This window comes from Channa argus, chromosome 10, assembly GCF_033026475.1.
Source record: "Channa argus isolate prfri chromosome 10, Channa argus male v1.0, whole genome shotgun sequence".
NCBI lineage: Eukaryota > Metazoa > Chordata > Actinopteri > Anabantiformes > Channidae > Channa > Channa argus.
In genome coordinates this window covers 14404267-14415996 of record NC_090206.1, presented here as the reverse complement: position 1 = coordinate 14415996, position 11730 = coordinate 14404267, and the positions used below count along the sequence as shown (strand labels likewise).

At 38.9% G+C, this 11730-nt stretch overlaps 1 protein-coding gene across 1 annotated transcript; it reads right to left on the bottom strand.

The window, feature by feature from the left end:
• Positions 1-265: 265 nt before the first annotated feature.
• LOC137134371 (zinc-binding protein A33-like) lies at positions 266-7980 on the bottom strand. Its single transcript, XM_067519135.1, has 6 exons — positions 7397-7980; positions 6692-6787; positions 5155-5385; positions 4993-5015; positions 4282-4397; positions 266-2737 (listed from the first exon to the last, which is right to left on the bottom strand). The coding sequence occupies exons 1-6, from the start codon at positions 7913-7915 to the stop codon at positions 2172-2174; spliced, it is 1551 nt and encodes a 516-aa protein (XP_067375236.1). The 5' UTR covers positions 7916-7980; the 3' UTR covers positions 266-2171.
• Between the last annotated feature and the right edge of the window lie 3750 nt (positions 7981-11730).

Below are 11730 nucleotides of genomic sequence, written 5' to 3'. Positions count from 1 at the left end.
TTTTATCCCAGACCTATGTTTCACCTCTTTGATGCTCCTTGAAACTGATCAAAGACAGAGATGGATGACGGAGGGAGTGGCAGCTGAGGAGTCACGTAGAAGTGAAGGCTTGTGTTACTTGATGTCCATCACCCTCCAATAATATCTTATTACAGATCAGGTCATTTAGTGGAGAGAAGGGTCTGACAAGACAAACATCTGGTCTTATACCAGCAGTCTATAGTTAACACATAAGCAGACGACACGCAATGACATGGAGTCGACATGGATGACAGATCCTTTTTATTTGAGTCAGACTAATTCTCATTAATTGTTTGTTTGTAATGGTAGTCACAGATGCCCAAACAGTTCAACTATCACAGGGGAACTCATTAATTCTGCTTAACTGGACAGTGAAAAGGAACACGATCTGTGACACCAAACTCAAACACAGAGAAGGGACAGCTAATCACATGATTATCTTAACGGACAGGAATTTACAGCCACAGAAAACAATATAAATCAAAACTTAATTAGAATGTTTTGTTTCTGAGATGATTTGCTGTTGTGTTAATTAATTTGTAAAACATGAGAATTAATCATAAAATTGTGATCTTTGATTTAAATCTTTCTTAAAACAGTAAAGGATCTAAAATTATCTAATCTTGGTATTATCCTCTCTTTTGGCCAAACGTATCACATTTTATGCCTTTTAATTTCACATATTTGGGATGATATACTGTAAATTACTGTATTATCTGCACCTAGCGGCTGAATCATGTGTATTTTAGTAGCGTCAATTGATCCCTCTTCTGTTGCTATTTATTTAATTTCGAGGAAGCTTTCCCTTATCTGAAATGACTGATTATAGAGGATGTAGTACAGCTTGTAAAGCCCTTCACAAAGAGAAAGTGAAGTTAATGTGTTGAACTTTTGTTATTGTATGTAATATTGTGAGGATGTCCCTGCACTTCTGTTGGAGGTAGTGGACTGTTTTGACTTCCAGTTATGGTTCTGAAAAGCATTACCACAGTAGAGGAGTGCTAACTTCCCTTTGCCCCATCTCCATCAGATATCAACAATTTACACTTTTGGGCCAAACAAACAAAAGTTATGAAGGTAACACATTGTAACAACCTACCCCGACAGTTAACACAGCGGAATGGAACTTCACTTTATCTATTGGGCTACTATAAATACAATTATTTGCTGACTGGAAGACCTGATTAACTTGTGGTAATAAATTCATCAATTTTTGAGATGAACGATATCCTAACGGCTTTAGATGGCCTGGGGATGTTCGCCTCCAAAAAAAACCCTCACAGTTGTATTTAAAAGACCAATAAAGGGCACCCTCTGGTGGTACTAAGTGTATCAAAACAACCTCAATAGGTAATATCACTATTAAGTATCATTAAACTATCAAGACAAACATCTTGAGAGTTTGCTCAACTTGAATACTGCAAAAGACACTGAAATTTTATGCAATTTACATTTACAAAGTAGTGTTTAACAAATGTGCTGGTGTAAAGTGATCACTGTAATATACATAAAACTGTAAAAATATATCATGCAGATATGTTAAGACTCTGTATAAAAAGAAACATATAACGTGTAATATTGCAGTTGTTTAAAATAATTCTACCATGATTAGCAATTATATTCTTACATTATATTTTGGTAGCAATATGCCGTACCCTCTTTTTTAATGAATTCATAACAAATACAAAATCTTAAAGACAAGACTAGTCTTTCTTTTTGTCATAAAAAAACTACGAAAAAGACCCAAACCAGTAATTTGTCAGTTTGTGTCTTAGCCATTAATTCTCAGCCACAAGCCTCACTCACTTTTACTGAAGATGTACATTTGTTAAATCCAGCTACAAATGTATTATCTTCATTAAAAAAAAAAAAAAAAAAAACAGTTTAAAGGATGCAGTGTTGATGTTGTTCCTTCCTGGGACTGAGTGATAAAAGAAAAATGTAGAAAATCACAGGTCATGTTATTTTAAGTCTGCTCAGTTTTGCACTGGAATTTATAGTACTATAATTTATATACTATAATTTCCAGAATTGTTCATTATCACTTTATGACAAGGCAGATGTGTGCATGCTCACAAATAAGTCCATCTAAGTTCTTTAATGTTCGTTATCTTTTTGCAGTTATATTATTCTTCCCAGCATGACATCATTTATCCCCAGTTGGGCGTTACAATGGTTAGTGGCTCCCGGTTGTGTCCATTGATAATCGGCCAAGGATTGAAGTATGGGAAAACAGGTTCTTTGAACTTTGCATCATGGAAGGTGAAGAGGTGGCTCATGTCGCCTGCATCATAAAATGCCACTTCACCACGACCATAATCCAGATAGACTCCCACCTTCCTGGGAGGTTTGGAGGGATATAACAAGCTGTCCTCTGAGTCTGTGCATGCTTCATACTCACTGGTGCCATCACCCTTTTCCCTCAGCACCAGGGTCCAAAAGCCATCATCTGGGCAAAGGCTAATTACATTCTTTCTGTTGACGGAGGCTGCAGCCACACCCAGACCCCACGCTGTCTTGGAGCCCACCTCCACCTCCCAATAGTGTCTCCCTGAGGAGAAGGCTTCAGAGCCAAGGACAATGTTGTAGCGAGTAAAGCGCTCTGGATTGTTGGGAAGGTTAGCTTGGATTTCACCAACATGGACGCTGGTGCGACATGGAGAAACCCACAAGCAGGGGTAGGCTGTGTCTGGGTCAAGGGTCACCGCGCTGACAGCTGGGAGGGTTAGAAAAAGGGTTTTAAACATGTGTTGTTGCATAGAATAACCCGAGAAACACAGACATTGACCTTCAACAAGAAACTGAATGCCTATGAGCATCATCGCTCTGTAAGACGAGCTCAGCTACATGTGTACAAATCAAATATAAATGATAGGCTGCTGCGTCAAGACAGAAAACAGTGATGAAACTTAAGAGACGTATTTAATCTGAGCCTTGTGTCTACTGTTACGAAATCAACACTTACCAATTTATGAGGTACATCTAGATAAAGTTAGTCCAGTATAATACAGCTTCCCTGCAATAATTCCTACTTTCATGTGAATTATAATGTTTAGTATTAGTGTTATTCTCCTCTGTAGAGATTAAAATAGGAGTCATCTTAAATCTCCCTTATGTCTCAAGAAGACTCCTGTATCATCTAATTCTCCTGGTGACATTTGTGAAAAAAATATCAGACAAAAAACAAACTAAAATAAGAACGAAATGAGGATCACAACTTTGTCTGACCAGTGGCAGAGCAAGCAATTAAACTTTCCTCTGGACTTGGAACAGTTGGTTAACCTTTTTATCCAAAGCATTTTACAATGGTGCTTCTCATTCATCTATTCTCACACTCACACACACACACACACACACACACACACACACACACACACACACACACACACACACACACACACACACACACACACACACACACACACACACACACACACACACACACACACACTCAACAACGGGATTCAAACCACTGACCCTGTGGTCTGTGGACGGCTGCCTTACCAACTGAGCTACAGCTGCCTTAATGGGCTCAGCATTTTAGTGGCGCTGGAGGAGGACTTCCTCAGATTATTATTTAAACTTAATCATAGGCAGTTTATCAGTGAGCCAGCAAAAACAAACTTCAGGTTTGGCCTGAAATACGTAGAAAAAAATTTACGGAATAGCCCACTCTGCTAGACACAGAGGTTAAACAAAAGATGCTGTTGTGCTGCAGTATGACCCAGTGTTTTTGGAGATTAACCACTTCTTGAGCCTAAGATGTTGAGGTTTTCTTTGGGAGTGATGAGGATGGACAGGATCAGGAATGAGGACATCAGAGGGACAGCTCATGTTAGATGTTTTGGAGATAGGTCAGAGAGGCCAGATTCAGGTGGTTTGGACATGTTCAGAGGAGAAACTGTGAATATATTGTGAGAAGGATGCTGAGGTTGGAGCTGCCAGGCAGGAGGTGTAGAGGAAGACCAAAGAGGAGAATTATGGATGTAGTGAGAGAGGACATGAAGTTAGTTGGTGTGAGAGAAGAGGATGCAGAGGACAGAGTTAGATGGAGGCACATGATTCGCTGTGGCGACCCCTGCAAGGGAACAGCCGAAAGAAAAAGAAGAAGAGGAAGAACCACTACTAGATGCTAAAAGTCGGGATATCTCAGCCTCTAGTGCTTTAGTTTGTTCTTGGAATCTGCTTCTGACAATTCTACAATTTCATGGACAAACCAAGCAAATTTCTTCAAGTTAGATGTGTGTGTGTTTTTTTTACCTGGCTGAAGAATTGAGCTAATTTTCCTCCAGATTATGTACTGCAGAGGTCCCAGAAACTCTCCTGACTGCAGATCAATACCCACGTCAGGGAAGCAGTGAAATGAACTCTCCGCCCTGATGAAAGAAAGAAAAAAGAACAAATTAAAGCCATTTTGTGGACGATGCACATTAGGAAAAAAATAGTGTTTATATTTGCTCTTAGCACTTTTACAATTCGTAAGCAACTAAAACATAAATATGAGTATTAAGCACAGGATTTTCTTTTCTGCATTATGAAATAATATACAATATAACTGTCTTTTAAAACACAGAATAAGTTAATGTCTTTTGAATTTTAAAATAACTTAAAAGCGGCAATGTAAGTCTTAAATGGTACATGTTATGTCTCTCTATGCTCTGAATAAAAAACTGTCAAAACTTGTTAAACCCTTATTAGTTTTAAATAAATAAATAAATAAAAAACAATAAAATGAAATAAAATCTGATTACCACTGGTTGGCCTAATAATGTGTAATGGTGTTGCTAAACCACAATCACGCTCCCACATCCTGTTTCGGTGTGAATACAGTTAATTACAAAACGCTGTTATTTCCCTGTGACAGTTGATTTAGGTTGACTGTTACATACAGGTTGAAAGGGAGATAACCTGGAAATTGATTAACTTATCACTGCAGCTGAATAAGTTTGATATGATCAGGATGATACTCACCCTCTTAAGAAATCTTTGATTCCCTAAAAAAAAAAAAACATCCAAACAGGTTTTACGATTAAAAATTACAACATTCATCTCTGATACAGCACTTCTACAATGTAACATTATAATTTTTTTATGTCATGCAACAGTTTGAGTCTTCTCTCTCTTCTCTCTCACCTTGAGTTGCTCTGGGTTTTCTTCCCTCAGTTTGCGTCGAAGCTGGTCGGCCGTGGTTTCCAGTTGGCTGATTTGCTCTGTCACTCGAGTGAGCGCCTCCTCCAGCTGGTTGAGCTTCTCCTCTTTTTGCTTCTGCAGCCTTTCCTTTACGCGTTTCTCCTCCTCAAGCAGGAACTCCCTCAGACGACCAAACTCTGCAGACAGCAGCTCTTCCAGAACTCCTGCTCGCTCCTGAAACACAAGGAGTTCTCTGGTCAGCCGGAACAAGAACTCTGTGAAAGACTCCATTTACTTATTATTCAGAAATATTATCAATTTATAACATTTTAAGGCAAGTAAGTGCACAGTGTCCCCTCTTATCCATATAACTATATTGCTGGCACAGCAGAAAGGCTATAAAAATAGAGAGATGCACATAAGTGCTATATTTCCTTTATCTAACAGCCTGAGGGCTGTGTCAAAAACCAATAGTGACAACACTTAAAAACACTGAAAGCATGGTAAAGCATGAATCAGAAAGCACAAAAAAGGGTCAAATTTTTAAATGTGATGTACTTCTACAAAAACAAAAGAAAGTGAATGGAGAATGCTGAACCAGTTTTCTGACTGAAACCAAACCTGATTTTAACATTTAATGATCTTGTTTTATTGTTTGAGTGTTTTTGGTACCATAGCTACACACTTTAGTTACAAATGTAACAAGTTTTTAACAGAGAATGTTTGTCTTAAATGTATCATGTATATATTTGGCAGATATACACATACAGATCAGTGTATCTACCAGAGAAATTAGCGGGAAAAGACTAATTGACAACCTTCCTTACAACTTTGCTGACCAACATCCTGTCATACTGACAGAGACAGAGAAGTGAAAATCTGTGAATATGCACAGAAACTAGGTCAAACTGAGAGACAGGAAGATGTACCTGACAAAAAGAGTTTTTAGTAACATGGAGCACAGACGTGTACTTATCTGCTGCTGCAGAAACTTTCCACACTGTGCTCATATTTTAGTTCAGTGTAATCCACATACACACACACACACAGGCTGACTTCTGTTTGAAGTGAACGCTACAGTTAAAAAAAGCAAAGCCAAATTCTGTCTGCTCTTAACGCTTTCTGTCTTTGTGTGTATACGCAGACTTTAGTGTACTTGTCCATTCTATGAATAAATGTGTGTGTGTGTGTGTGTGAGTGTGTGCGTGCTCTGTCCATGCACTTGTGAAAAACATGAACATGAGAAAGATAAACATGACGTGTGCAAAACGTAACCACGTGCTTTATTTCAGGAAGGACCTTATTCAGGAAGGACCTCTGCATTTACAAAACATGAGAATCACAATGTTAACGCAATGCTGAGTAACAGCCTCTTGTATCACTGCCGGAGATGACTAGAACGAGTCATTCGCCATTCATGACATGCCAGACAGGTTAGGGTGGAGTCAGGATTGTGAATATTATCTATATACCAGAATATCTGGTTTTATTCAAATTAATATTTGAACACACACACACACAAACACAGATAACTAAATACCTTGATGATGAGGATCTTTTCATTAGTCTGCTTTTGGAAGAGCGTGGCCTCCTCTGTCTGTAGCTGAGCCCTCTCTAGAGTATCACAAAGCTTGGCCTGGATGAAACAAACACAAAAAAGTATTATACTTCATTGGAGAGTTAATCTAATTGGTGCCTCACTCTGAACAACAATTCAGCCTGAGGCCTCTCAGAGTGAGTCTTTAGGAGCTCACATGGGGCGCTGAATTCCTGTAAAAGTACCCAAAGTACCCAAAGGCTACCCTTGCAGGCAGGGAGTCAGCTTTTAACATAAAGTGCCATGTCACAGCCTCTCCACTGTATAAGCCCTGTTTGTGAACACCAGATATTTTAATTTTTAATTTATTATAATTCAATTAAATTTTAATAATGTGGCTTATTTTGCTTAGACTTTTGGGAATGTTTGTCAAACTTGAGACATATTTCCCCCATAAACAAGAACACCAGGGCCAAATGAGTGTGAAGGCCATGTATCGCAGCTCAAATGTAATGGAGAGCAAACATTTTATAGCTGAAAGGAAAGAAAAAATCTTTATGTGATCCATGTGATCCAGGCAAGACCACAGATCTGTGTGGACTGATTTAAGTTTTCAGTGGCTAGAGAAATAATACAGTCAGGGGTTTATGTAATGCCTCTTGCCAAAGATGACTGGGAACTGTCAGAAAGAGGCCAATAAGTCAGTACCTTGTAATTTTCAAAGGCCTCTGCGATGGGGATGACATTGTGGCTCTTGTGGTCCCGGGACATTCCACAAACCAGACAGATGGGGAGCTGGTCGTCCTCACAGTAAAGCTTCAGCTTCTCCTCATGCTCCTCGCACATATCCATACCCTTCTGCAACCACTGCCCGACGGACGAGGCGACGCTGCTCGTACTGGACCCAGACTCTCGTTCATCCGGCTCCTCCAGCGCCCTTTCCGGGTCCCAGCCTATCACCCCCGGTGCTGTATCTGTGGTCCGGGCTCTGCGCACACTGTCCACGACGTTGCACAGAAGCGAGTTGGGCCGCAGTTTGCGGGCGCACGACTTTCTACACTTTGGACAACTTGACTGCTCGTCTGCTTTGGCTTCCCAGCACTGGACGATACATACCTGGCAGAAGTGGTGTCCGCACTCGAGGATCACCGGGTCACGGAACAGTTCCAGACACACCGGACATGTGAGCTCCGACTGGAGCTCCTCAAGCGCGCTGGCCTCCGCCATTCTCGGTTGTGTACAAAGTCCTGAAGGGAGATGTCAACAAGTAAAGCGCCTCGACTGCTCTTCCGTTCACACTGACAGAGGGCGTGGCCTGAAAGCGGAAGAGACGGAGGCGTGCAGCAACAAGCTCCAGTATATGAAACAGTAACAGTATACGAAATGAGTAAGTCAGTCAGGTCACAGTAAATCACCGAATAACACTGGTTAGGTATACACATGCAAATCTATCTCTAAACTGCATCTCCCGTGAATTGCACACGTCTCTCTAAGTACAATGTATCCATGTTTCCCAAGAACCAATTATTTTCAAGTAATGTTTACAGAGCAGTTACTGTAAAGCTGGTTAGTGATTGTGACAATCACACTTCTTGAGTTAGTTCTTGAACCGACAGGACTTTTAATTTTAATCCTTATTAAGTAAAGCACCTTTGAATACATAATAGATCAAATTCACCCACCCCCAACAAATACTTACCGGTTGAAACATCATTTATGTTAATGCAATAATGATCAATAGATCAATAGACACTAACAAATATTATAACAAATATTTCTGAAACGGATTATTATATACACTAAAAGCAATAATTTTACATCGTGTATTCTACGTGTCCTTCAGTTACTTACTAATTGGTAGTAACTAACTGCCAGTACTTCTATTAAGTGATTATTATACCCATGTTGAACATTTAAGTACTTCTTTCACCTCCGTTGTTGAAACAGTAGCCCCAAAGTTAGTTTGACCATTAAACACATTTCTGGATTTACCAGAAGCAACTCCCACTTTGTTATTTGCACTTGATAAGCTCTGCTGATTAGCCTGTACTTCAAGCACATAAAACGTCTGTTAGCATTCAGGTTGTTGCCAATATTGCAATTTATGTACATATAGTGTGTGGATTTACACTCTGTAAAAGAGAACAAAAGTTGAGAGGAGAATACTACAGCAACACAGTTCAGTAAAAGTTTAAGTTTGGCTTTGAAATAACCATAATTTACAATTTTATAATTTCTCAACGTTTGTAACCCAAATATCTGTGTTGAAATTTTACATTTATGGATTCTTTCTTGACTGAAATGGCTTTCTTTCTTTCTTTTTATATGAAAATGTTATTATTATCTTTATGACAGGTCTGCTGTAGTGTCATCAGATATATGGATAAGAAGGCATAAACAGCTTCCAACCTGTTAATATTTTTATATGAGCAAAACAAAGAATTTCTAGAGACATTTAATCTTGATGAATTGCCTGCTGGCAAGTAATATAAAAAAGATTACTTAATCTCATAGGGGAATCAAACTATCCACTGGATATTTAGTGAACTGAACTAATACGAAAGAGATAATTATTTATATACAGTAACTTTATAAGGGAAAGTTGCAGACACAGTGTACGTCTTTCGATTTGGCCAAGACCCTTAAATGAACTTGTTTAGATGAACAGTCTTCAATCAACTCTCAGATGTTCTTTTTCACAACCTCCTTAATGTCAACCAGTCTGACTTTAAGAGTGATCACTCCACAAAAACAGCACTTGTGACGGTAGCGTCTTTTGTCTTAATCCTACTGGATTTATCTGCAGCCTTTGAGGCGGTGAATCACCACATCCTCCTATCTGCATTCTCTGTAATGGGCATCTCCAATACAGTTCTGGTCTGGCTCAAGTCTTGATTATCTGGGTGAACCTTCAAGGTATCTTGACAGGGGCACATTACTAACTCTCACAGCCCCTCTACCAGTGTGCCAGAGGGCTCAGTTCTTAGTCCTCTTCTTTGTTCCATCTATGCTACATTCCTTAGTTCTATCATTCACTCACATGGTTTTTCTTATAATTGCTATGCTGATGATAAAAGACTATTCCTGTCCTGTCCATGGCACGACTCCAGTGTCTCTTCATGCATTTCTTCTTGTCTCTTTGACATCTCTACTTGAGATGGGAAATAAACATTCCTGGTTAACAAAACACTGTCTGGTGTGCAGTGACTCACAAATTAAGATTTAAATCTATCAAAAGTCATTAACTTTTCCTGAAGAGATAAGAAAGATTTGTTTGTACAAATAAAATCATGTTTACAGTACATTCACTAACTTTGTTAGCGAAGGTCAGGGGTGCAGATACACTGAGGCTCAGTGTGCTTCAGAATGAAACTGTGCTGTAAAAAACTATTTCGACAGGTAATTGAGCAAGTGTTTAACATAAGTTACAAAACACACCCTGGCCTGCAGCATGTGAGTCAGAAACACAATACAAGGAAGAAGAGAAACTTGCAGACACAGCGTAAGTAAGACTCAGCAGTTTTCCTCAGTGTGGAATCTAAAGCCATGGTTATTAGACGTACAGTCTAATCCCTGGCTTTTCAACACAAGCACCTACCTTCCTCCTTAATCATGCCCTGCAAGTGTACCTCAGGCAACAAATTTAAGAGTAAATCTAAGTCCACAATATCTGTATTGTTAAGGCGATGCTTTGTGCTATAAATCTAATTAATATATCCAGAAAGAAATTAACTAGTGCAAGCAAGAATTTTGACTTCAACCTTCAAGAGGAAATAATCAGTATTCATAAACTACAAATGAATGTTTATATGTCTTGTTTTTTAAAGGGCGTGGGTGGTGCTATGGTGAGTTTACATTTAGTAGGGTTTTTTAAATTAAAATCACTCCCGAGATAATCCCACTGCTACCTAATTGTGACCAATTTGGGGTAACTTAAGGATATTCTCTTTAACAAGCCAAACATAAAGTTGTAAAGTACATTAGGGATGGGCTAAAGCACAACATTAGTCCCAGTCCAGTACAAAGTAACCAGTAAGTAGTCCTCCACCTGGATCATAGAGCATCAATACTCATTTGAAAATTTTTCTATTATTGTTAAAGGCTTCTAATGTAGAGTCAACATCTTCAGTGTTTCTGAAGATGTTTTTTTTACTGCTTGTACTCTTGAACATGTAAGAAATCACTTCTAATTTTATACTTCATTTTTGTACCAAGTACATGCTCTATGGTTTAATTTAAGTTTATAAGTACAAGAACTCCTCTGAACATTGATCTGACTGAGTTACTGATTTAGAAAAGTGTATTGACATGTGCCTCATAACAATGTTTTTTTAAAAAAAGCTAAAGTAAAATTAAATGCAAAAGTACCAGCACACATACATCAAAATTGTTCGTAAGTAAATAAGTTTGACTAAACATATGAACTTACTTTCTGGTTATGCATCTCCTCAGGGATCCACCCCATCCTGTACACTCCCTGTTTAGGGAAAGGAAGGAAGGCTAAAACTAGGGATGGAAGATGGTCAAAATTTAGTGAGACCACTGAAATCTGATTCTTTATTGATTCCCTTATTTATGCATTATCAATGATCTGTGTGGACAAAAAGTAGGCCTACACAGGTTTTTACCATCAAAACAGCTGTTGGATTATCCCTTCCTCTAAGCCATGACTCATTTTTGTTGAGTTTCCAGTCACTTAGATGTCATCTTTGAGGTCATGATGCAGGAGATTTTGCAATGTACAACTATGAGACACACATGCTGACACTGATCAAAGTAAATGATAACAGTAGAAAGATACAATTCTGTTGGACTGGACAATTTGATACTCAGTTTAAGCCAGTTGTTAATTTCTAGCTACAACCTCAGATGCATCAGACCAGAGAGCATCAACACTATCTTGCTGCAATGTGCTTGGTGTAGAATGGCTGCCTCCCATTCTACACTGTTCTCTGCCTTAGCTTGCACACGTGACTTAAGTTGCAAGATCAGTCTCTTTCTCTATCCAGTATCAATGTCTTCTTTTTGTCTCAATTCTATGC

What these genes read in the sequence shown, in the direction of transcription:
- LOC137134371 (XM_067519135.1), bottom strand. Translation starts at nt 7,915, where the DNA reads ATGGCGGAGGCCAGCGCGCTTGAGGAGCTCCAGTCGGAGCTCACATGT. An exon ending in AAAAGATCCTCATCATCAAG is followed by an intron (nt 5,386 to 6,691) that starts GTATTTAGTTAT and finishes CTTGTGTTTCAG; the next exon opens with GAGCGAGCAGGAGTTCTGGA. An exon ending in ATCAAAGATTTCTTAAGAGG is followed by an intron (nt 4,398 to 4,992) that starts GTGAGTATCATC and finishes TTCTTTCATCAG; the next exon opens with GGCGGAGAGTTCATTTCACT.